The 27,289-nt window shown below is 38.4% G+C and overlaps 1 protein-coding gene across 2 annotated transcripts in view; it reads left to right on the top strand.

Moving 5' to 3' along the window:
• Window positions 1–27,152, top strand: part of ARL8B (ARF like GTPase 8B) — a 47,529-nt gene extending 20,377 nt beyond the window's left edge. The window contains exons 2-7 of one of the 2 annotated variants that reach the window (XM_069084056.1): window positions 10,525–10,605; window positions 14,200–14,273; window positions 15,132–15,225; window positions 20,347–20,414; window positions 21,123–21,162; window positions 26,601–27,152. In XM_069084056.1, coding sequence (XP_068940157.1) covers window positions 10,525–10,605; window positions 14,200–14,273; window positions 15,132–15,225; window positions 20,347–20,414; window positions 21,123–21,162; window positions 26,601–26,606 — 363 coding nt within the window. In that variant the 3' untranslated portion in view covers window positions 26,607–27,152. Of the gene's footprint in view, window positions 1–10,524; window positions 10,606–14,199; window positions 14,274–15,131; window positions 15,226–20,346; window positions 20,415–21,122; window positions 21,194–24,875 lie in introns of both variants that reach the window. The other variant, XM_069084055.1, reaches the window with a different exon arrangement.
• The last annotated feature ends 137 nt before the right edge of the window (window positions 27,153–27,289 follow it).

Below are 27,289 nucleotides of genomic sequence, written 5' to 3'. Positions count from 1 at the left end.
ATTTGACATGTGCCACACTGAGCTTTTCCCCTGACTTTCCTGCTCAGCTCTTCCTCCTAGCCATCCACCATGTTGTCAGACAAATCCCCTCCTCACCCCCTACTCCCATCTCCCACACTCTTCTAAAATTACAAATAACCATTAGATATTTCAGAGTAGAATATTATTCCTTCAAGATCAGTAATTGCCACCATACCAATCAGTGCTAACATGATAATAAATTATTCATTTCTATAATTAAAAATGCAAAGAAAATTTCATGATTTTTAGTTTTAAAATGCAACATTATACTTTATTGTAGTTTTCTTTATTTTATTAACTATTTCCAAATTATGGTTTAACCTGCTTCAGGCTGCACTCTTGAATGTTGTGGGACCATGTTTTTGACCCCACTGTTGTATAGTGTGAGGACCTCCTTTTAGTGTCTGTGTCTTCTAGGTCAGAGTAAGAGAATCAGAAGAGTGTTCAGAGACAACTTTAGGTACCACCTTGTAACTCTAGGAAGTATGATGGTGTGAAGGCAGCCATTTCTACTCAAACAATTCATGAAAATAGTGGATTTTAATAATTGAAACATAATACACTGCCAAGTAAGCAGTATTTCTGATACATTTTGCTTTCGGGTCCGGAAACATTCTGTGTGATAGTAACAAATAAGGGGGTTAAATTTGAGTGTGGTACCCTTACATGTTTGGTATTTTTTTTTTTGCTTTTTTTTTTTTGGAGGGCAATTGGGGTTAAGTGAGTTGCCCAAGGTCACATGGCTAGTTTTTGTGATAGCTGTCTGAGGCCAGATTTGAACTGGGGTTCTCCTGGCTACAGGACTGGTGCTCTGCTCACTGCACCACCTAGCTGCCCCATACCCTTACAAGTTTTTTTTTTTGCCCTTACAAGTTTTAAAAATCACTGGAGCAGAAAGCTATGATATTAGAGATGTGGGAAAGTAGTTGAAAACTCACAAAGGTTTGAAGAGAACTCTAGATGAGAGACTATATGAAGCCCATGGTTAAGAACTATAATTTATTTCCCTTGTTTAGGAGTAAGGGACCTTATTTATAAGCTATATTGTATTACTTTCAGCTTTTTCTTTCATAAGTACCTCATTGTTAGAAAAGAACAAGAATTAGTTTGTGTATTAGATATATTACAGCCTATCCATGGTGCTATGGTTTTTTCATTTTTTTAAAGTGTTCATGTTTTATAATAAATTTGACAAACATCAGCACGCATTCATATTTTCATATATAAAGAACAGTGAGGATTGTATATGAATCTGAATCTCTTATGAACAGCTTGTTTTTTAAAAAGTGTTTATGTTTAGTTTAACATGGCATTACCAACAGTTCCCACTGCCCTGTTTATCTGACTTCTTCTGAACTTCTTTTATTTTCTGTGAATTTTAAAAATATTGTTGATGCCCCTTTTTTTTAGTATCAATAGCAATCCCACCTGCCTCCCCCACATTCCTTACTATGACTCCCTCACACACACACCAAAAACCCTCCTTTGTTTGCAACAAATATAACTCTTTCTGGAATGTGTGCCTCATTCTGCTCCTTTCTCTCAAGGGGTGGGAAGCAATTCATCCTCAGTCTTTTGTAGGCAAGATTGGTCATGGCATTATCTTTAAAAATCTTTAAAAGTTATACCTTACCCTGTAGTGTCATTGTATAAATTGTTCTGATCTGAATGGAGCAGTTTTAAGAGAAGACAAAGTATCCTCTTTCCTGAGGATATTGAGAGAAAAATTGTATAAAATATTGATGACATTTAAGTACATTAAATAAATGAACTTATACTTAAAATCACATGCCCCTCTTGGAATAGTCTGTACACAATAAAGAAATTGAACCGTTATCCCAATATATATGTTAGTAACTACTTTGAATAGTTGTTGGAGAAAGGGAAATAAATAAGGAATGGCAGAGCTTGGGGGAATTGGAGCCCTCCCTGGGAGCTCAGCCCTGAGAAGGGAAGGGGGTAAATACTTCATTTCAGATTTTTATTATTGAGGATAGAGAAAGTTATAAAAATTTAAAGGGCACTGCACATATGTGCTTACTTTACCTGTGGGTTTCCGTTGACAAGTCAGTCCTGGGTCTGTATCAGTTCTTTCTGGACTTAAAGATACCACAGTTGTCCCCTTCCTTCTGCAGAGATTTCCTCCTTTGTACCTATGAGCTTTGTTTGTGTCAAGCGAGATGACCAGAAATAGATCTTAGACTGCTTTGTGTAACAGTGATTAATTATCTTGCATGGATAATGAGCACGGCTTATACTTTTTTTTTTAAAGCTAGTCAGCAGTAAAATGTAACTGTTCAAGAAACCATCTTTTATAAGTTGTCCTCCATTTAAGCTTACCTACAAATATGGTGGTGCTGTGGAAAATAGAAGCAGCAAGCAAATCATGCTAGGATTTTGGAAAGCCATCTCAGTCGGGTTCAGTTTTTCCATTCAGTTTGGAAGTAGGAAATGTGAGAGATGGTGGGCTTCGCAGGCAGTAGTCCCAGCAATTGCCAGAGGACAGAATGAAGAACTTTGTGTTTTTATGTAAAATATCACCCTTGTTCTTTTCTACCAGTACATGATATTAGTAATAATAATAGTTTACATTTGTATAGCATCTACTTGACTGGGCTTTGATGTCTCCAGAAGAGAAACTGATGACTTTGTGCAACTCTGTTTCATTTAAATACAATTCTTGCACAAGTCAAGGCACCACCTTGTGGCGTCATTGGTCCTCTTCAAAAATGAAGGACAAACATCAGTGCTTCCTGTGTGCCAGGCAGTAGGTGGAGTGTTTTAGTTGTTTTCTCATTTGATCCTCACAACAATCCTGGGAGGTAGGTGCTATTATTATTTCTATTTTTCAGATCAAGAAACAGAGGCAAAGAGAGGTTAAGTGATTTGTCCAGAGTAACACAGCTAGTTAAGTGTCTAAGGCCAGATTTGTATTTAGGTCTTTCTGACTCCAGGTCCTGCACTGTGTTCCCTGAGCTACCTAGTTGCCTACATACGTACATATGCACATATGTACATACATACACACATATAGATATATACATACATATACATTTTAAAATACTGTATCCTTTTCATATTGTTCTTTAGGGACCTTGAATGGAGTCCTTTTATTTTAATAAAGGTTACTAAATTTTATAATTATCAAATTAAAGAATGAAATATAGTACAAACTCATCTATAGTGGAAAACCTTTTGTGAGCTTAATTTTTTTCCTAGTTACTAAACTTCCTTGATAATGCAGATTTGTTTTATACCAAACGAAACTGAGAAGTATTATGAAAAAATCTTTGTATTCTTTGTTTTTTTTTCTTTTTCTCCTTCCTCCCTCCCTCTCCCCTTCCTTTCTTCCTTCCTTCCTTCCTTCCTTCCTTCCTTCCTTCCTTCCTTCCTTCCTTCCTTCCTTCCTTCCTTCCATTACATTGAAAAGAATGTAAAATCTCTGAGGTCAGGTACTGCTTTTTATCTCTATCTTCAGTGCCTAGCATATCATTTAGGTGATTAATAAATGCTTGTTGTATGAGTGAATGAATACTCTGTATGAAATGAGGTTCATGATCAGAAGAATCTCTTTGGTAATTCAGTAATGGGGAGTAAGGTAATGATGTGGGCAGCCATTCCTATATTTCTACCCTGAAAGTTACTATAGTAAAAATTTCTTGAGAATTAGCAAGTATTATTAGGGAAATACTGTTAATATGCTTTCTGATATAAGGGAGAAGTTTATCTCCTATCATCTCCCTTGGATGTTTGAGTTTAGGAACTCCCTTCTTGAATACTCAGTACTCAGCAACCTTATACCTATCCAAAGCAAAATACATGTAGAATTAATGAGTGATCTCAAATAAATAGGTACAGATATTCAAGAGGTCACCATTCCTCTTTGGTACCAAATTATAATTAGTAATAATTATAATAATATACATTTAATTAGAGCTTTTTTTCAGAGTGCTTTGATTTAGAGGATCTGTGGTTTCATTGGTGTGGCTAATCTCAACTAATATAACCCCCTTGTAACCCCCCTCCCCCCAGCACGCGCGCATGCGCACACACACACACACACACACAATAATTTTTGAGAGCTGTTGTGGCTGAAAATTCATTACCCTGATGTGATGAACCTCTGTAAACTTGGTTTCATCAGCTCTTGCCTTTTTGGTTTGAGAGTAACTCTTTTGACCTTGTGTTCTGTTAACATAGTCTTAAAGGAACCATAAGTCACCTCCATTCCTTATTCTTGATTTAAGATATATCAGAAAAAGACCTAGATTGGTTAGATGATATTAGAGAGAGCTGTGGAGGCAGAGGACCTCGATTCAAATCCTGCCTCTAATGCTTCTTGTGTGACAGATCGTTTAACTATCCTCATCTATAAAGTGAAAAAGATGGCCTAGATTGCCTCCTAGGTTCCTTTCAGCTCCAGATCTCTTATCCTTTCCACTTTTACTGTAAAAGGAGTTAAGATAAATTTTAACTGTGTCTTTTAGCATCTAGCTTGTTCTAACAGCTCTCAATGGAAACTAGGCCTCTTTTCTTCTATTTTATTTTGGTCTTGACTTGAAATCTATAATCATGGTACAGTTTGCAATTTTAATTAGAATTTGTGTTTTTTTTACATATGATAGTGGGAGGATAATACTCATGGTAGAAGCGGGGGAAAAGAACACTTAGAATGATTATTGTCCCGAGACCGGTGAGACTGACTTTACAATTATGAGGGTTGTTTGGAGACATGAACACATGATTTTATATTGTTTATTTTTTTCTGCTCTATATTCTCCAACTGTAAGTTGACCATAGTTTTTGAATATGTACTTTTAAAATCATTGGGAGTTTATAGCTCTAGATATTAGTGAACTGTTTATTTCACTAAACAGGCTTATGACAAAGATAACTTAGCCTATATTGAAAAAATTAGATGTGAAATAATCCTTTAAAAATAACCTATTCATTGTAGTAAAACTTAGTAGAACTTATTGGGGAAAACTACAACTTCACAAAATATGTGATGTTGTTCTGTGCTAAGGGCTCAGGATTGAGGAATATTAGTGGCTGGGAGGTCCTTGTGTAGCAAAAGTTGTCACCAGTCAAGCACCTCTGTGTCCACTTTCATGCAGATCTTGCTCTTCTTCAGGCAGATGCCGAAACCTTGTTTTTGGCTTCAAGTGGGGAAAGCAGTGTTTGTCGAATTCAATTAAGTGTATAGAGTCATCCCCAGAAGTTTGGCCTAAGTAATGATGTTTTATTAAGGTCAAGTAATCAAGAAACCAGCCATATGCCAAATGTTCCTCTTTCCTAGATGTCCCTTTCTACAGTAATGGTGTCTAAATAGCAGGAAAGACTGACCATGCTAAAAAACAATATTTAGATTGCTTAAACTGAACAGTTATTATAAATGTGTGGTCACTGTCTATAGAGACAGTTGACAAATTATTGGATAACTTGAATCCAAATTGATGAAACAACCTTGTATTATGTTAAAATGTATTTAATCTCATTGAACCTGGCATTAAATGCTTAGATAAACATAGGTTTTAGAACTAGAAAGGACCTTAGAAATCCTCCAATCCAACTCAGGTATTTTATGGATGAGAAGACCTTGAGGCTCATTGATATGCAATGGCTTCCTCTAGCTATTTTTGCCATACAGGTAGAAAGAAGCTGAGTTGGAATTTGATGAGGTTCTTTATTTCCCAGTTCAGCCAGAAGACTGATATGTGCCAGGCACTGAGTGGGCACCACCCTGGCACTTGAACAGTGTGGCCAGCTGACTGGAGTGGTGCTCTCTGTGGTAGTCTGTGAAAGCTTGACAGTTGAGCTGGAGAGAGGACCTCAGTGTCTGGTATCTCAACTCACCAGGTGGTCTTCAGAATCTTCCTTAGACAATTCACATGGAAATGATTTGGTTTCCTGGCATGACGATGGTAATTTCACAGGCATACAAGAGTGAGGTGAGCACAGAGGCTTTGTAGACCTTCACTTTGGTAGGCAGTCTCATACCTCTTGTCTCCCACACTTTCCTTCGGAGCCTCCCAAACTGCTAGCTCTGGCAGTGAGTACGGCAACCTCAGTGTCTGTATGGGCATCCCTGGAGAGTATACTGCCAAGGCAACTGAACCTATCCACAGTATCCAAAATTTCTCCCTTTGCTGTAATGATGATTCATGCATGGATGGGGTGGTGCTGTGTGCTGGAGAACTTGAGTTTTCTTGGTGTTAATTGTTGGGTCAGTATGAGCACAAGCAGCAGAGAATTAATCCACATTTTCTTGTGACTCAGCCTCAGAGGCTGCACAGTCAATTGAGAATCTGAAGCATCTAAAAAAAAAAACCCAAGGAAACTGAGAAACAAAACAAATGAAGTCACCTGATGAGCTGAAGCCTCATGAAGAGGGGCTCTTCCCTGTCAGGAGTTGAGATTTAAACTCAGCTTTCTTGATTCCAAGGCCAGCCCCTTTTCCAGTGTACCACAGGCTTCTTCTGAAAGAATTTAGCAAATTCCTGATGCTTTGCAAGAATAACTTGTTACTTAACTTTTGAATTTTTATACATGTGCATGCCATTGTTAGCACAGGTAATTTCAAAGTCACCTTTATGATTTGGTTAGAGGAGGAAATTATCTAATCTCTTGACAGTGTAATAACGTGAAGGAAGTGTCTGGGGATCATAATTTAGAAATTTTCTGTGCTCCATTTCTTTCTTAATTTATTTCTTAGATGCTAACAAGGAGAGTTGGTAAGATAGTATCATAGAAAAAATTGACATCAACCCTAGAACTCACAAATTTGAAACAAGGTATATATCTTGAAAAATTAAGAAAAACAGCATAAATGAACAGTTGTAGATGATAGTACATGTCGTCTTTCACTTTTGTAATTTCCTTCTTAAGAGGAAGAGTGTGTGCTTTAATTCAAATAAGTTTGATATGTTTTGTTGCTGTTTAACATTGATTTTATATGCAGTGTGTCTTGTTTTGATTGTACTTTCTTCACTTGGTATCATGTTATAAAAATTCTTGCACATTTTAAAAAATTCTCCACTCATAATTTCTTATGGTATAGTAGTGTTCCATAACATCCCTATATTAAAATTGATTTAGATATTATCAGATTGTTAGACACATAGTTTTTGAAGTTTTAGAGTTCTGCTATGTCTAGCTTTACAGAAATAAGTCTTTTTGTCTTCAGGGTATAACCTTAGGAGTGGGATCAATATGTTAAAGGGTATGACAAAGTTTGTTACCTTGCTCATGTAATTCCATATTGCTTTCTCAAACAAGTGGACCATTTGACAGATCCACCAACATTATACGTTAGTTTGACATGATTTGGGAAACTGGAGAGTCATTTTGGCTGTGTGTGTGTCGGGGGGAGGGTTCTGGATACAAACAAAAGGAAGTTTAAGACCACCTTATGCAAACTGAAATGATTTCTGCAAGTGATTAAGCAATTTGGTATTTATGAAACCAAATTATTTCCCACTTTTAAAATTATTGGCATATATTAGCAGTTGTAGCTTCAAAATTGACACAGGGAAAGGTTTTGATAAAAATGTAACTTTTTTTTCCAATGGCAAATTATAACTGTCTGTAACAGGGGTGAGAACCAGGAAGGCAATTTGACTAATAAATAGGACTGTTATTGTGCAATAACTGTATTGTCTGTATCTGTGCAATGTAATAGGAAGTAAAAAAGAGCTCCGGCAGCTGAGAGCCCCCTTAGACACAGTTCTAATAACTGTTTTTTAGCTGATGTCCTGTTCTCTCTGATAAGTAACCCATCAGAAGGTTGCCACTAGATGTAGGCCTACTGACTGCAAAAAGATACTGACATTGAACATTATTTTAGTGATATTATTGTTTATATTAATATTTAGTGATATTATTATTCACGATCTTATCACACTTGAGTTTTTCCTCCATTGGTTTGTCTGTACTTTATCAAATCTTGTGATTCTTGACCATGCTCGTTATTTTTTTAAATTAGAAAAAATAAGGAAGAAAGTAGTAAAACTAATCAACACATCAATATATTCTGTGTTCTGCCTCCATGATTCCCCATACAAAGAATGGAGGGGAGTACATTCTCATATCTAGTCTGTGGGGCTGTTTTATTATTATAATTACATTGTGTTAAGTTTTGATTTTTGCTACTACTACTGGTCTTTTTTTTCATATATATGATTGTAATCATTGAATTTATTTTCTGGAATTTCTTACTTCACTTTGCATCAGTTCACGAGTCCTCCCTTGTCTATGGTGAATTTCATGCAGTTTTATTATCTGTGGAATATCATATTCTATTTAATTCCTGTGTCATAAATACGTGTAGCAATTCCCCAGTTAGAGGACGTGTATTTTGTTTTTAGTTATTTGCTATTAGAAACATTGCTTCTATGGTGTGTGTGTGTGTATATATAGTTTGTTTATGCCTTTTAATACAGAGTTCTAGAGACCTTTTTCTAGGCTTTTTTGTATTTCATTCATATCACTGAGTTACTTGGGCTGTCCATTTTTTGTCCTTTGTGCTTGACCAACTCATATCTGATCATACATTTTCTTGGGATGTCATTAAATCCCAACCATTCCCTAATTATGCTGGGGAAATGAGAACTATATATACCTTTTCTTTTTTCTCAATTACAAATTCAATCAGTCAACAAGCATTTATTATGTACCTGCTAGGTTTTGGGATTACAAAGACAAATGGTGAGAGATCCCTGCCGTCAAGGAGCTTATATTCTACCTGGGGTGACATATGTATGCTTGTACATACACACATTCATACATACGTACCTGCGTACATATATACATATGTTATCCTTAGTTGTATAAACAAAATACTTTTTTGGGGTGGGGGAGGGAGGAGGCATTAGCAACTAGGGGATCAGGAAAGGTATCATGTTAGAAGTTGTGTTTGAAAGAAACTAAGATGTGGAAATGAGGAGAGGATGTATTTCAGGAATGGGATATCATCAGTGCAGAGGTATAGAGACAGCATCAGAAGATGGGATTGTCATGTGTGGAGAGTAGCTAGGAGGCAAGATTATCTAGATCCTAACATGAATGAAGGGGTCTATTGAATAGTAAGGTTGGAAAGGTAGATTGAACCAAGTTGTAAAGGGCTTGAAATGCCAGAGGAATAATGCCAGAGGAAATCCCAGAGGTAATAAGAAACCCTTAGAGGAATTCATGTGGCTATACCTATATTTTTGGAAAATCACTTGGGCAGGTGTGTGGATGATAAATTGGAGAGGGCAGATTTGAGACAGGGGCATCACTCTAGACCAGTTATCACAAGTTATTATAGCGAAAGGCTATATGATCATTGAGTCCAACCAGAAGATCTGGATTCTTGTCTTAGCTTTTGCTGGTTGTCAGCTCTGTGACCTTGGGTTCCTAGCCTCTGTGGATCTTCTTCATCTATAAAATGGGGATAAGGGCCTCTTCTGCCTACATTGCAGGCATGTTGTATGTCTCAAGTAAAATGGTATGTGAACGTGCTTTGGAAACTGATGTTATATAATTAGACTGATAGCATGACAAAGATTTCCGAGAATTGGCCAGAGGGTGATAGAAGAATTAGAATAATCTTTTGGAGTTTGTGCTAATGGAATTTGACTGGTAACAAGGAATTCAGTGAGTTCCAGGGCCATGTGGGAATTTGAGATAATGTTTGTATAGCATTTCACAAGGTAGAAGACCTGTGAAGTCAGTAATGTATATATTTCCCTAATTTTGCAGATGTAGAAACCTGCAGAGCCAAAGCGTTAACAACTTGATCCCTGGTCTCTTCATTCTCAGGTCCAAAAAGTCTTTTGCACTTTGTCAGGCAGTATACGTAGCTATATAATAGATATTAATGACTTTGGCCAAAGTCAATCATTAGGGCAAAGTAGATAGAGCTCTGGACCTGGAGTCAGGAAGACTAATCTTCCTGAGTTCAAATATGGCCTTAGACTCTTAATACCTGTGTGATCTTAGGCAAGTCACTTAACCCTTTTTGCCTCAGTTCCTCATATGTAAAAATGAGCTGGAGAAGGAAATGGCAAACCATTCCAGTATTTCTGCCAAGAATACTCCAAATGGGGTCATGAAGAGTTGGGCATGACTTAAAGGACAGAACAACCACAGATGTCAATCATTGATAATGTCAGTCAGATGGGAGACTGTTAATTCATTTACCTATCAAATTTTTTGTTTCTCTTGTGGTATGTCATAAAACTAAGGCAGAATTTTGTACCTGGCCTCAGGCCAGTCTTAGAGAAGATAAGACCTGATCTCTAGAATATTTCCTTTCCTTTTCAAAGTGGGTTTTTAATGACATAACACTCAAACCAGTGGTTATAAAAAGTGTTGTTTTTGAAACAAAACTTCTATTTTTGGATTGTTGTTGTGTATTACCAAGAATGATTTCAGATGTGGAATGATTGAGAGAAGATTTTAATGCTTAGGTAATCTGTATAAATTCAGATTTGTCTAATACATAGTTTTCCTTTTATTCAGTCAGGTCAGTTCAGTGAAGATATGATCCCGACTGTGGGCTTTAACATGAGGAAAGTAACTAAAGGTAACGTCACAATAAAGGTATGTAAAAAATCACACTGTATTTTACTTAGATTCCCTGGTCATTATAATTTAGATTTGGGGGGAGGTGTTTTGTTTTTTTCCCCTTTAATCCTAGAAGTCTCCAAATTATAAATGGGTTATATTTCAAAAGCTTTAAATCAGTTGTTCATTGGAAAATGTATTTCAAGTTAGAATCTTATAAAAGGTATCTAAGTGACCATCCCACAACTGCCTATAGAAGTAGTAGAATTCTAAAACTTAATTGTCACTTTTATAATGTTAAAATGTTTCTGTGGGTAAATGTGTCCTGAGTCCCTGTGATTTAGAATAACAGGACACATCCCTCTGAGATTGTCAGTCTGGGAATAGGAGGATGGGGGGGGGGATAGAAAAACAAATCTTAGGTGGGATTGGAGTGGTTCTGGGGGTGGTGAGGTTTGCATACATCTCAGCAGATAATTTTGCTTGTGACTCCTCCTCTATTTCTTGGTGAGATCTCCTTTATTCTCTTGACTTCAGTTTCTGCACTGTAGAGTTGACTGCCAAATTTGTATCACTTTCCCCTCAGAGTTCACAGTTGGATAGCTCTCCCTGGATATCCTTTGGACACCTTAATTCCCAAATACGTCCAACATTAGATGGTCCATCTCTGGTTCTTGGAATCTTCTTCTTTTGCTGGTTTCTTTTTTTTCTGTTATTGTTGTCACTGCCCTTCCAGTTCCACAACCTGAGCTCAAAGCTCAAAACCTCCATTTAATGTCCTCTTTTATTCTAAGCAATTGCCAAGTTCTTTCTATTCTGCTTCTACAGATATTCTCTTCTCTTCTTTCCATTCCTGCTGAATCATCCTAGTTCAGGCTTTCTCATCTTTTCCCTAGGATTTTGTTACAGCTTCTTTACTTGTCTTCTCGCCTCTAGGCTATCTCTTTTCCAGTCCATTCTCCTTACCCTACCCAGTCAGCTTCCAAATACATTGCTTTAATCACAATTTAACAACAACAACAAAAAACCCTACAAAAAAAACCCTTTATTGATGCTCTGTTGCCAGAGTGAATGAGCCTAATCAACTAAAATCTTCCCCAATTTGTCTGCAGTCGATCCTTCCCAACTTGCTTCCAGCTGCTCTTTGTTCAAGTAGTCTGTGTCACCTAGATCTGTTCAGCATTCCTTTCCAGACTTCTCTTGAGGTCTTTTATAGCTTTAGATCGATGGTGTTGTGACCTCTTCTCTATGTCTCTGCCCATGGCCTCTTCTGGTTCTGGTAGGAACTGGGCCCTGCCATCTATTGCCCCCCAGAGAGGCGCCTCTTCTAGTGAATTCCTGTGGTGCCTCTTCTGTAGAGAAGCTGCCGAACCTCTACGCCAACAGCAGTCTCTCTGTCTTTAGGTTTCCTCAAACCATCTGCCTTGGCCTCTCTGTCTTCTTTGTGCTTAATCACATTTTCATTTTTGTTTTTATATCCTTCTGGTCTCGCACAGTTCCTTGTACTCAGCATGTCTAATATGGAGCTCCTGCTTTTCTCAAAGCCCACGCCTCTGCCACACTTCCCTATTTCAGAGGACTCTCCCACCATTCTCCTGGTCTTCTTGGTTCATTATCTTGCAGCCAGGCTTTCCTCTTACATCTTCCTCAACCTCCCTGTCAGTTGCCAAGATTTCTACCACTTGCTCCCATTTTTACCATAGCTTCTGCCTTGTCTCCTCTCCGCTCCCACGGCCTCTCCCCTCTTTCAAGCACCCATCCTGCCAGAGGTACTATTTACTTTTTACATTTGGACCTCTAGTCTCCTTTCTAATTCATCTTCCACATTGCTGCCAAATTGATATTTCTGAAACATATCTGGCCATGTCAGTTCTCTACTGAGAAATCTCCAGTAATTCCCTCTTTGTTCTAGGATAAAATAGCGGCCCTTCTGTCTGACCCGTAAAGGCCTTCACAATTGGAGTCCCACCTATTTTCCAGGTTTATTTCATATCATTCTCCATGTTGTGCTCTTCATTCTGTTGAAACTTACCTTCTTATGTACCACAGTCCATCTCTTCCCTTGTGTCTCCTTCCTTTCCCCTTCCCTGTACATGCTTTTTCCTTGTCTTTACTCTGTAGAATCTCTAACTTCCTTCCAGGCATAGCTTAAGTGTTACCCTTCAGCTGAGACCTTCAGTGTGAGTTGACACACTTTCCCTCGTGAAATGACTCTTTTAGTACTTTGCATATACTTTCCATTTACTGGTGTGCATATTCTATCCTGCTGTAGAATGTGACTTCCTTTAGAGCAAGGACTGTTGAGTTTTTGTCTTTATATCTCTGGTGCCTAACACAGTGCCTTGAATGTGGTTGGTGCATAATGGTGTATGCTTAAGCACTTACTAGATATGTGACCCTGGGCAATTCACTTCACCTTCTCTTTCCTTCAGTTTCCTCATCTGTAAAATGAAGACAATAATACTGTCATTATAACTCCCCTAACTAAGGTGAGGGACCAATGTGAGGATTAAGTGAGATAATTTTATAAAGTGCTTAGCATGGTACATAGCACATTAACTTATTCCCTTCTCTTCTCTTCTCTCCCTTCCCTTCCCTTTCCTTTGCCATCTTTTTGCCCTTATTTCCTCCTACCTAGTAGGCACTTAATACATGGAATTGAATCACTGTGTTTAGGACACATGCCACTCTCTTCTGATCTCTATTCCGGTTGGTTTGTCTCTTATTTTTGTGATCACATCTTTTAAAATTCAGGAATCTCCTTGATATACTAATCATGGTTGGGAAGCTGCCTCTTGGGCTACCCACCTTCCTTACGGGCATGCACAGCCCCTTTATTTGTGAGATTTAAATGTTGCCAATTGCTCTTCACCTTTTGGGACGATATGGGATTGGAGTCAGATGCACCAGGGGGAAGTCAGTCTATAAGAAATCTTAGGAGTTTTCACACTTACTGAGCTCTAGAGTACTTTGACGGGCAGATGTGCTACTGACAAACATTGATGGGGAAGAAATTGGCAGGTGATGTTGCATGAGATTCAGTTAAATGCATAGCTGTCAGAGAGTGGTGGTTCAGCCTATATAAATACAGCTTCTACCAAATCAATCCATGTTTCTGCCTGAGAGTCAGATTTCCTGTGTGTATTTGGTGGAGGTGTCATTATACTGTATATGTGCTTTATTAAACCTGAAATTGCTTGTACTGATATCTAAACCAGTGAATGGGATAGTAGATCGCCAGGTGTTGTTAATGGAATATGAGCATGATTGAATGTGATTTGAATACCATGTTCAGGTTAATAATCTTATTTCTTCAAAGAATTAAGGTTCAAAATGATTGAAATTAATCTGATTTAGAAGGCAGAATCCTTCAGGATCTGTTTTAGAAATGCTAACAATATGAATTCTTGGCGTCCCACATGGTCAAAAGCTCATTACAAGTCTTGGTTGATAAAGCTGTTATATCTGATGGTTTACTGTGTTCATATAACTTGCAAATAGGGTTTTTTTTTGGGGGGAGGGGTAGGATGAAGTTATCTTTCCTAGGAAACGCTTCTGAAATTTTCCCCATATTTCCTCTCTATTACTCCAAATGTTCTTCATAAAAAATTGTCTCGTTTTGGTTTAAAGATCTGGGACATAGGAGGTCAGCCACGATTCCGAAGCATGTGGGAACGGTACTGCAGAGGAGTCAATGCCATTGTGTAAGTGGGGCGGGGTCAGGGGGAGCTTTCCATTGTGGCATTGGACTCAGTCAGCAAGCATTTAGTGACTACTTACTCTATGCTGGGCTGAGCCCTGGAGACACAAAGAACAAACAATCCTTCTTTCTAAGGAGTTTACAAGTCCAGCGGGAAGAGTGATTTTTTTCTTTTTCTTTTTTTCTATCCAAAGTAGAGACCACCAAGTTAAAAGTTTAAAAAAAAATTCATTTTAATTGAATTTTGAAAATTTAACATGGCTTTTTATTATATTTAACTTTTATTTAAAAGAGAACTGTGAATAAAAAACTTTAAATGACAGTTATCCCTTAACTGCCATTAATTGGGTGAATATAAATATTCCTGAGGGTGCTAAATCTGACAGGCATCTAGGTGTTGCAGTAGATAGAGTGCCAGGCCTGGAGTCACAAGACTTGAGTTCCAGTCCAGCCCTAGACACTTCCTAGCTGTGGAACCTTGGGCAAGTCACTTAATCTGTCTGTCTCAGTTTCCTCAACTGCAGAATAGGGATAATAATAGTTCTTATCTCACAAAGTTGTTATGAAGAACAAATGAGATAATATTTGTACAGCACTTAGCACAGTAGCACCTGACACATAGTAGGCACTATAAAAATGCTATCTATTATTACAGTTATTAAATTAAATCTTTCTTCAAGATTAGATTTTTGCCCTGGCTCTTCCCTTCCCTGGGCGGTCCTGGTCTTGTCTATTCCTCCTCTCCATCCCCTTTCCCCCTACCCTGAATAGTTTGGTCTGAGGTTAAACTATGGGATCATTTTTTAAGAAAATGAGACTCTTAGATATTATTATTAAGGAATTTTGCCCTGAACTTTTTAAGTTACATGGTGGATGCTGCAGATCGTGAAAAGATTGAGGCTTCTCGGAATGAACTACACAATCTTCTGGACAAACCACAGTTACAAGGCATTCCAGTAAGTCTGAGAAGTTTGCTTTTTGATTATAATTAGTACAGTTCACATTTGAAATGGAGATTGATCTTTAGGAAGGGAGGAAGCTGTTGCTTAAAATATAAGGTGTGAATATAATGAAATGAGACTGGTTTGTATTTGCTTCAGGAACCATATTCCTGCCTGGTATGGATGGTGTTATGTGTTGAAATTATGAAGATCACTCTCCTCTTCCAGTACACAATATGAGGACTGTAAGACAGTAGGAGAGATGTTACAGGCAGCACTAGTGTGCTCTCGTCTGCTGTCCCACCTGACAGCATGGAGAGATGGTCCTGCTCTTGCTGCCTCTGAATCTGCATAAGCGGGCATGGTAGAATTTTGTGTTTCCTTCAGCCAACATTTGTTACATGCCCACTTTGGGTGCTGAAGAAGACAGTAGAAATAAGTGAAGTACTGTCCATGCACTCAGACTTCCAATTTAGACAGGAGTTAACCTGGCCACAAATAAAGGATATGTGAGTGAGAGGCTTTTGGGGCTGTGTCTAAGAGACAGGCACATAGAAATATGTGACTGAAATAAAGCCAAATAAAGGTCATAAGTTTACAAATGTGTTGGTTAGAGCAAGTGTAGGTAAAGACACTTTGGGTGTGAAGTTGAAGAATAGTCTCTGTTGATATGGGGCAGGGTATAAACTTGAAAATCCGGTATAAGACAAATAAAGCCTCCATAGAAAAGGCTTGGGTTTGAGGAGCTTTCTGTTTTGAGAGTTCACCGTAGAAGGTGTGCTGATAGGAACAACCTTCTAGGCAGAAGAGGCTTAGGCATGTGTGACTGAGCAGGAGACCAGAGTTTAAGGGGAGCAAGTCAGTCAGGACAGTCAGTGAACTGGATTTGAATATCAGGTGGTTTCTCCCACCTCTGAGCTTGTCATCCTTCTTCTGTCTTCTTTATGTGTAGCTTAAAAGGGCAGCTTTAGTCTGGGAAGGAAAAAGACAAGGGAGTCAGTAGAGGATGAGCTGCTATAGTCCATCCTGTACATTTTGAATGTGAAATAACTAATACTGCTGCATATTAGGATACAAATAAATGTAAAAACAGTATCTGCTCTCATTGTAATGGGAAAGACAATATGTATGTAAATGAGCATGTACAGGATACCTACAGAGTTGATGCAGAGGGACTTAAGAAGGGAAGGCAATAGCAGCTTGGGGAGAGGCCTCCAGCACCAGGTGGGATTTCAACTGGTTCTTGAAGGAATCTAGAGAAACTGGAGAGGGTAGAAGTGAGGAGGGATAAAATTCCAAGTGTAAAGGGAATTAGGATTTTTATAATAATCAATATGATATGTGTAATGAATATGCTAATAGATTAGATTTTTCAGATTTGCCTCTCTTGTGAGTCAGACTTACAATGTGGCTTGAAATGATAAATCAGAACTTTGACAACACTCATAATCACCAGCACCCTTTGCCTACGTACTTGAAATGAAGCGAATCAAAGACTGTAGAACCTGTTACCATCATAGAACTCTGGTCCTGTGACCCACCAACTAATGACCCCCAAAGACTTGAACAGTGTTGTTCCCACAGAACTTCAAGACACCTGTACCTTAGTGGTTGTGGGATTTGTGGGCTGGTCATGGGAAACCACTCTGGCCCTAGGAACAATTGTCTATAATTCCCCTCTTTTCCCATTATGATTTATGTTTGTAATCTGTCTACACTTCAGCAAGGTGGAATTCTGATAAAGAGAATTCCTGATTTGCAGATCTGTTCCTTATAATGAAACTAATTAATTAAATGGCTACCTGATTTCTTGTACTTTGTCCCTGGCCTGCTGTTTTGTCATTCTTAGGTTAGAGACTGGTTCAGTAAAAATCCTATTGCAGGCAAGGATGGGGAACATCTGGTGCTAAAGCCTGGAAATGGTAGCTAGTTCTCTGTGACTTCTAGAATGCACAGAGTGGAGTACTATAGAAGGTAAGTAGAGGATAGGAAGGGATCATGTTTGGTTCTGGAGGTAATAGGGAACTTGATTAGTGAGTTGGAGGATGAGTTGTTCAGCACTGTGTTTTGGGCCAGTCATTTTGGCAGCTGTGTAGGGGAGGATCAGAATGAAGAAAGACTTGAGACAGGGAGACCCATGAGTAGGCTGTTGTAATTGTCAGGTGGAGGTGATAAGGGCCTTCATTAGGGTAGTGATTCTGTGAGTGAATGTGGAGGAAGAAATAAAATTAGCAGCTGACCGGATACGTGAGGTAAGTGAGAAAGTGAGGAGCTGAGGGTGACACTCAGGGTTTTGGACCCGGGTGAACTTAAGGGAGGTGATGCCCTTGACAGAAATGGGGAAGTTTTAAAGAAGGGCGGGTTTTTGGGAAAAATAATGAGTTATGTTTTAGAGATGTTGAATTTGAGATCCCTATTGGCTGTTTAGTTTGAGATGTCTAGTAGGCAACTGGTGATGTTGGATCAGAACTTTAGGAAGAGTTTGGGCTAGATCTATTGATCCGGGTAACATCTGGATGGAGGTGACTGAACCGCTTGAACCCATGGGACCATGAGAACATAAAGTAAGAGGTGGAGACAAAAGGGGAGTGAACTTAAAGGATAACCACAGTTAGGATGTATGATATTGATGAAGATCTAGCAAAGGAAATTTAAAAGGAGTGGCCAGAGAGGGAGGAGTAGAACCCTGAGAGGAGAGAGTGTCTAGGAAAAGGTGGTGATAATGGTGTCAGGTACTCCAACGAGTTCAAGAAGGATCAGTAGTGAGGGAGAGAGTGTTTGGTTGTAATATTGGAGAGAGGAGCTTCACTTGAGTCATGAGATCTGAATCAAGATTTTGGAAGGCTCAGAAGACAACGAGAAGCGGAAGACTGGTTGATAGCTAATAGGGTTATTATTAGGATGTAGGGAAGTTTTCTGAGGGATGAGGGAGACGTGTGTTTGTAGGCAGCAGGGAAAGAACAAGTAGATGGAGAAAAATGAAAGATTAGAGAAGGGGTGTTAGTAGAAGCAGTCTGTTGGAGAAGATGGGATTAGGAGTATATGTGGAGGGCTTGGCCTTGGAAGGGGAAGCGGCACCTCTTCACCAGAGACAAGTGAAAAAGACAGTGGAGAACAATATTGACGCTAAGTGAAATGAGCAGAGAAGAAGGAACTCATGATAAATTGTCTCAATTTTGGGAAAGTAGGAGGGTGAAGTCCTTAGTTGAGGGAGTCACCAAGGGCATGCTGTAGGAGGCTTAAAGAGAGAAGATTTGGAACAGTGGTTATGGTGAGTGGAATAGAAAATTGTTTAGGGATGAGTATGATATAATAATAGAGTGCTGGACCTGGAGTCAGGAAGACCTGGGTTCAAATCCTACCTCCTGTACAAATTAGCTCTCTGGCTTTGGCACATTGCCCTGACCTCTCAGTGACAAACAAGGTGAATGGTGGAAACAATCCAGGGTTGGCATTGGACAGGATGTAATGTGATAGGGCAAGTGATTTGGAAGTGGAGGTCTGGCAGGTGAAAGATGAAGTGGTTGAACAAACAAAGGTTCTATCTTTTGAGCATATCAATTAAATTTATTAAGCAATGCAAGCTAATTGCCCAACAAAGAAGGACCAGACTGCCTCAGCTTAGGCTTGAACTCTGAATACAGGGGGAGACTGACTTTTATACATTAAAAACAATCAAGTAAGACTAATTAATTAAAAGGAAACAGTACAGCATTAGGTAATCTGATATCTAATTGGAGGAAATGTTAGGAAATTTTCAAGTTGAAAGGGGGAGAGTGAACAGGTACAGCTCCATCAGTTTAGAAAAAGAAATGTCCCATTCCCCACAAATGTCTGTGATTGATCAGTCATAGGAACATGGAAACAATGGTTGATCAGTACAGAGCCAGTTTAAGTTGAGTAAACTTTTCTTACAAGAGGAAATTTGGACTAGACACATAATTGAATAGAAAGGGAACTGAGCTAGCTCCAGAATCAAGTCATTAGATGGAGTTGGTGTGGTTCAGTCCCTTCCCACAATTAACCTGTCCTGATTCCTTCAGAGGTTAGTATAAAGTTGCTTTGGTCAACTAATAGTTCAATAGTTCATGATTGGGAAGGGAGGAGAGTGTAGCTAGAGCATGGGTGATGGTCTGGGAAAGTGCTGAGGCATGGAAGGATTAGAGGTGATGGTGAAGACAAATAATAGGTTGAGAAATAGTTTTAGGACAAGATAAAAGGATAAAAACATAATGGTTGGATAAAGGAATTATGGAACTCTTCAACGTGAAAGAGGAACACTTGTGGATGATGGCAAGGTCAATGGTATGACTTTTTGGATGTAGCCAACATGGAGTGGGAGAACACATCATGGGAACTGAAAAGTTGAGGAACTGAAGTTAAGAGTATTTGAGGAAACATCGACATGTATGTTCAAAGTCCCCTGTTCTGAGGGTAGGAGTTGTGGTTGAAAAGGGAGGCTGAGCTGGGCACTGACCTTCCTAATAAAGGAGGGAGGAAATTTCATGGCTGGGATGTTAGGACTGAATTGTGTAGTATATTTGGATAGAGTTAATTTCAGAGGAGTCGTGTTTTCTGAGTGATGGTGAAATAGGGAGTGTCTGGAAGCAGCAGGGGGTTGAGTTTTGAGTAGTCTCACTAAAGAGTCCATTTCTGGTTGGCTGCTTTAATTTTTTGATTATTCTAATTTAGGAACCATTAGGAGGATTTTATAGGAGTGTATATATGTATACTTAAATATATACCCATACATAGGAATGCATATGTACATTTTGTATAGTAGATATGTATAGATTAGAAAGTTATTAACATTTACATTTCTAGGTTTGCCTAAAATAAAGTTTGATTTTATTGATTTTTATGAAAAATTCCTAAGCCAATGAGTTTTATTAAAAGCAGAATGTGGAGAATAGAATATAATTTTAGAGTCATTTGGTAGGAATCACTTCTTAACCTGCCACATGAAAGGATCCTATCCCTGATGTAACTAAGACTTTCATCATGTATCCGGAGGGTTAGGATGGGTTCTGGTCGAACATTTCTAAATATCAAGTTCTGTGAAAGTTGATAATCTTTGTTGACTCTATACTTGAGGTAATTTTATTAACATTTGAACTTTTCCCTTTCTTCTTAAAGGTGCTAGTACTTGGAAACAAAAGAGACCTGCCTAATGCCTTGGATGAGAAACAACTAATTGAAAAAATGTACGTTTCATGACAATGTGAGAGGGATTTTCTTTTGTACCAAATTCACTTATATTGCATTTGTGAGAGGGATTTTCTTTTGTACCAAATTCACTTATATTGCATATTTTTGTTGATAGCCATTTTAGCAAGTCATTTCTTGACATTTTTCTTCCACATCATAGAATTGTTCCGTTGAAAACAGCAAAAGAATTAAATAAGATTCACCACATCTGATGTTCCCTACCTCTCTTTTGAAAAGAAGTTATTGAGATTTGCCATTTGTGAACCTGACACTAAAGCTTAATTGCCATTAAGTTAACTTTGGCTTCCTTTTTGTGTTATTTTCATTTATTTTAGTAATTAAGTATTTTCTTTCGGTTCTGCTTTCCTCGCTCTATATCAGTTTATATAAATCTTTCCTGATTTCTCTGAATTCCCCTTATTCTTCATTCCTTTGAGCACAGTGCTATTCCGTTCATATTCCACGGTTTGTTCTCTTGCAGACTTTGCATACTCTTTTAATTGTTTAGAACTCTAGATTTATTCAGCATTTGCAGTGATTTTCTTCTTGTAGATGAAAATTCTCAGCCTGTTAGAGATATCATAGATGCTTATATGTGATTAGTGGTGGTTTTAGTTGCTCTCTTCATTTGTTTAACACAAGAACCTAAGCAAAATTGACCAGTTCTGAAACGCAAATTTATTTTTAAATTTTACCTTTTCTAGGAATCTCTCTGCTATTCAGGACAGAGAAATTTGCTGCTATTCAATTTCTTGCAAAGAAAAGGATAATATAGGTAAGTAATGTCTAGCATTTCATACAGAATTTTTTGCTATTTGTTTTTGTACTTTTCTTCTTCCTTATTATAGGTTAAGTGACTCTCATGGTGTACTGTTTTTCTGTACATGATGAAGAGTGACTTTCAAGCTCCTTGACACTAGACTTTCCTCCCAACTATTTAGAGAGATTAACTCAGTAAAGCTATGCAGTTAGGTGTTGCATGATATTTATTGTAGTAATCTTTTAGTGCTGGTATCCAGCTGTGTTGTGTACTAAAATGGTACTTTTGAAATAGGATTTTATAAAGACTGGTCAGGAGGCACTATAAAAATTTTTTACTTGCTAAAACTGATTATATTGCTGTAATATATTAGCACTCTTTTGGAGCGATAAGCCAGAAATACCCATTAGCTTTAATGTACTTGAATAATCACTTCTGTCTGATATTCAGTCACTTAAACTAATCTGTTGAAGGATTATTTAATAAACAAAAGTATGAATGTATAGTGTTTCAGAAATGGTCTAGAGATGATTTGTTAGCCTTGCTTGTAGCCTTTAAGGAAGGTTGAGCTTATTCTCTCATTCCTGCCATTTTTACTTTCTCTATCCCTTCTCATCCTTAATCTTCAGGATTGTTCAGGGTATCAAATCTGACAGTCTAAGGGAAAATGTTTTGCAAGTTACAGTATGCTTTGCTATTTGTGGAGTCAGTGAAGTTTGGGTGATCCCTGATTTTTGCATTTCAGAAACTTTTTTTGAGTTCACTTAGGGCCTCAAGCAAATTAATGCTGACTAAATTTAAGACTTCTTTATAAATAAGAATGTCATTTTACTTCTATTCGGAAATATCTCATGAGTTGCCTGAAGTACTTACGTTGACTGGTTAGGACACTAGGGTAATGCCACAGGAACACCCACATTCTTAAATGCGCTCTCATTCCCATTTCTGTTCCACATCAGAATAATGATTGGTCTTTTCACATTTGTCACCATACTGTCATCCTTATTCCTCTTTTCAGTATGCTTTAATAATATGCTTTAATTTTATGGTGGCTCATCATTTTTCATGGATTTAGGTTGGTTCTTTCCTATGAAAATGTTAACAGTATAATTTTTCCAAATTCTGATCTATAGTGACTTATTTCTGGGGTAACTCACTCATCCTTGGAGTATTATTTCTTACTAGCTTTCATAACCCAAAGAGATGTATATCTTGATGAATTTTCTTATTCTTCTCTCAGATTAGGAGTCCATCTTACTTGTGGACTTGTCCTTTGGTCAGTAATTATTAGTGTGGGGTAAAACAATTGAAAAATAGATAAATTCAGACATTTCACTTATGTAGTCTTGCCCCACTCCCCAATTAGTCAAATTCTATTTTGCCACTTTTACATCTCACTGACCTATTGTAGCTGTTGAATAGGACAGATAGCTTTGTATAATTACCAGTTGAATGTCTAAGACATTCATCTATCTAAGCCTATAACTTTTACTTTGTCTATATGTGTCAATTATTGATCACAAAGATTTTAACTTTCTGTTTCTCCTATATGGTTAGGACATGGAGTAAGTCTGTTCACTTAAATATTCTGCTTTATTGAATATAGATATGTAGGTACCTGGAAGTGGAGAGGGACCTTCGTGATCATTTAGTTCTACCCCATCATTTTGTAGATCAGAGGATCAGATCTCTGGCTGGAAGGGGTCTCAGAATCCACCTAATGCAACTCCCTCATTTTATTGGTGAAGAAATTGAGGCCTATGAAAGGGGAATGACTTGGCTAAGCACTTATCTCAGTGTCTGGCACATAGTAGGCATTTAATGAAATGCTTGTTAACTGACACAGGCAGGTGGGATTTGAATCTCGGATCTTTGCCCCATGATCCTAGTGCCTAGTGCCAAGGATATAGCCAAAGCAGGTTCTGAGTAAAACCTGGGTGACTTAATATGTCCCTTGAATGGGAATTCAGAGTCGTGCATTGTATGGGTTCTTAAGAAATGTTTTTGAACCCAGTCAAGTCTTATTCACAACAGTTTGCCTGTACTGTCAAAGAGCCCAAGTGCATCCATGGAACCACTGAGTTAGAGCTCAGTAAATCGGGATCTTGTTCTGAGCGCTTGGTGTTATAGATAATACCCATTATTGGATACCCTTTCCCAGGGAATAGTGATTGTGCTTAGTTTTTGGAAAATGAAGTATTTGACTCTTAGTCTTTAGGACACATCCTCATTGCTTAGATTTACTATTTGATGTATATATTCTGTATTTGGGCTCTGGAACAATACAGGTCCTGGCTTTAGACCTCTTGCAACATCCAGAACATAGAAACTCTTACAAGATTTATTCCTGTTATTCCTACCCTCTTCCCTCTTTTCCTCACATATTTTGTATTTGTTTTGTATTTATTCATCTCTGAATGTTGTAGAACATAGCTACTTACTAGAGTATTGAAGCAATTTGGAGATGTGACTGTTGAGATACTGCTGTTATTTGGAAGATTGTAAAAAATGTACTGCAGGATTGGAAAAGGCTAAATTTCCTAACTTGCCAGAAAGGGGAAAGAATAGACCCTCTAAACTGTAGGCTAGTGAACTCAATTCCTGGCAAAATCCCATAATGCCTTATTAAGGGGATAGCTATCAAACATCTAGAAAAACAAGTGTGATCAGTTTCCTCAAGAGTAGGTCATGGAGGCAGCTAGGTGGCTCTGTGGATAGAGCACTGGCTCTGAGGTTAGGAGGACCTGAGTTCAAATGTGGCCTCAGACACTTGCTAGCTGTGTGCCTCAGGGCAAGTCACTTAACCCTGATTGCCTCAAAAAACAAAAACAGGTCATATATTAAGAAATGTTTTTGACTGACCTCTCTTCCTTGTGTAGCAACAAGCACCCCAGCATCCCCAGGGTGGCTGCCAACATAGGTTCTTAGATCTGCTTTTCTAAAGGAAAGCAACTCAAAATGGGTTAACAAGCTTACTTTAATCAATCAAACATATATTGTTTACCTAGTTCAGGGGAGAAAGGTCAGCACCCCGAGCTTCAGAGCATAAGTTACAAGAACATTTCAGCAGACAGACTTCCAAACCATCCAGCCATTACATCCATACCAAATCACAGTTACCAAAGAGGGAAGCATCAACATCTGGGTTTTCAAAGCCGGGGTGGGGGGTGGGGGGGCTCTGAACGGCTGCCCAGAGTCTCGCCCGGTCAAGTTACACAACACTTCTCAAAGTGATCCCCAAAGCAAAGCCTCCCATCAGGGTTTTTATAGCCTTCTCCTGGGTCAGAGAATGTAACAACCCTCTTGACCCACTGCCCAATCACAAAGCACCAAGGTGTGGGCATTCCTGAAAAACAAGTCTCCCACCACAGGCTCCAGGTGCACTTAACCCTAGGGGGAGGGAAGATCTTAAAAATTTACATTCCCATTACACCTTGATACAGTGAGGCTTTGGAAGATGACTAATGGTAAAATGTTATGAGTGTCTCCCAGTCAGGATTTCATATGTTATTATTCCCCTCTTGCTCCATGGTTCTAAAAGTTGGGTTCCGATGTTCTAGACTATTTAGATTTGATTTTACATCATTGTGAGGTTGTTTCTCTATTCTAATGCTCTCCTTGTACTTTGCATTCAGTCCTTTCAGGGTTTTATTGCGCCATTGGTAGTCTTACCACCATTTTCCCTTTGTCCCCTCAGACATCACGCTTCAGTGGCTTATTCAGCATTCGAAATCTAGAAGAAGCTGAGGTCTTCAGCCCCTGGAGCCCCTTCCCCCCATCCCCTGCTGGCTGTGATCCCAGACTTGTCGTCCGTTCCTCTGACGTGCTACCCAGAATATGGTCCTTCCTACATCCAAGAAATGGCCTTTTGTCTGAGTTAATTTCTCCTGTGCACTGCTGGAGACGTGTATCCTTCACCTGTCACAAAGCATCTTCTAGAGTTGTCATGATAAAGTCAGCACAAAAAGGCTTGTCACAAACAGCATACAGAGCTGTTGAAGCAGTCTTGACCATCTTAAATCAAGGAAATTGCATATTTCAATTTGGGTCATTCTGGCCAGATTTTTATATTGATTTTCAGCAAGTGTTTATGATATTTAATTAGATTTCAGTATCTTGCTACTGAGACAGCATGAGGATTCTAGCACCACCTACAGTATTTAGAAACCCTTTAAGCCTGACTCCTGTGGGATAGAAGCCTATTGTTTCTTTGTCTTATCTCACACATGCATGTGAAATGTATATTTTTAAGCCATAGAAATGGAAATTGTCTGAACAGGGGGCACCAAAGCCTCAATGAGGTCAGTGTCACCATTTCTTTTCTCTACTGGTGAGATCTTACCCAGGGATTTTTAAAAATGAACTACTTTCTGGTGATGCTTAATAGCCACTTCCATAGTGGTGGGATGATGGGGGAGAAACTAAGGCATGCTGTTTTGTAGCTGTCAAGATCATTACTTGTATCTTTTTTTTTTTGGTTTAATACTTTTTTAAGGGGATGGGAATTGACTTTCTCAAAAACTTTCAAGGGTTTAGAGCATTCCAGTCAAATAATAAAACTTATGAAGAATGTCACTTTGTTCAAAGCCCTGTATGTTTTTCTATCTCCATGTCATTAAGTCAGTGCTGCTGCATGACTCTCAGACAATTGAATTTTTACATCCAGTCATAATAGGACTTTCAGCACAAAAGATACCTATAAAAACTGTCGTGTTTTGTCTCTCTTACTGATTTCCGGCCTGGCACTGCTCTGCCTGGTTCCCCCAGACGTCTTGGTTATTGTGACAACTCTAGACCTGCTTGCTTTTGTGATGTAACCATGCGCCATGTGGACAGGTTGTAGGATGGCTGAGACAGAGGTGTCTAAGCACAAGAGAGCTGACTAATTGCTTCTGTTAATTGATTCACTTCTATAAGATAGAGATGGGTGGGTTAAAACTAAAAATGGACATGTTTTTGTAGCTTAGTGATCTCCATATATTTAAAGGGACACATATGTTAATTCTGGTTCATTCGTAAAATATTGATGTAGGCCACTGTAGGAGATAAAACTCTCTGGTACACCTGCTTATGTGTTGCCTCACACTGTGTGTGATTTTTTTTTTTAGCAGCACTTAAATATAGACAGTGCATTTCCAAAATCGTTGAGCACTCAAAGTGTGGTCAGCAATGACTTCTTTTAATAAGTACCCGTTTTAATTTATAGACTGCCATGGCCTTAATATTCTGTACAAACTACTGCACCATGTTGCACAGACACTACTTGGTTTCTCTCCATTTACAGTTTTTTTTAAAGAGAAAAATTGGGACTTTATGAAATTGTCTTTTTTTCCCCTTAAAGCATGTTGCATATTTCCTGGATGATTTTGGCAGGGTGGGGGTGGGGGTTCTGTTAGATATGGGGATATTAACTTGCTGCTATAGTTGAACATCTTTAATGTTCACTATGAGTTGCGACAGTTAATTTAGCAACTTGCTTGTGCCTAAAAGGAGGAAACTGAACTAAAATGTGTGAATCTCTATGTGGGGACCAGGTCACATTTTATTAACTGACCTATAGCCGAACTTGAAGTGTTTGTGTCGAAATCATTGCTTTTCAGCATTTTGAGGCATCCAGACACTACTACTACCAACTGTTTCCCTGTGCATTTATTAACCTTTGCATGTGAAAACTTACAGTTACTTAACTTTGTAAATAAGTGAATTTTTTATTTAGGTGGATGCATCTGTCTGTTTACTGCATTTCTCAGCTTACTTCAATAAACTTGCGTTTCAAGGGTTATAATAGCAATTTTAACTTGCTGAATTGTTCAAAATGTGAATCATGATGGAAGATGCTGACTTTATTGAAGAAAGGATGTAAAGACACTGTTAACACAAGGTCCAGAGATCCAAGATTGGAAAGATTGTTAGCCCTCCAAAAAATTGGGTTGTAGGCCAATAAAAATTGAAATAAACCTTTTAAAATATATAACCTACCAAACTGATACTGTGATTCCTTTTCAGGCTGTTGCTATTCTCTGCCATGTATGTATCATTACTATGACTTTGAATCAGGAGATCCTCCTATCTGTAATTTGGGCTAAATGAGAAGTTCTTAATTTGGGGTCC

Source organism: Petaurus breviceps, unplaced genomic scaffold (assembly GCF_028583685.1).
Source record: "Petaurus breviceps papuanus isolate PSGF00001 unplaced genomic scaffold, PetGlider_PUasm1.0 174, whole genome shotgun sequence".
Classification (NCBI taxonomy): domain Eukaryota; kingdom Metazoa; phylum Chordata; class Mammalia; order Diprotodontia; family Petauridae; genus Petaurus; species Petaurus breviceps.
This window is presented reverse-complemented; position numbering and strand designations above follow the sequence as displayed.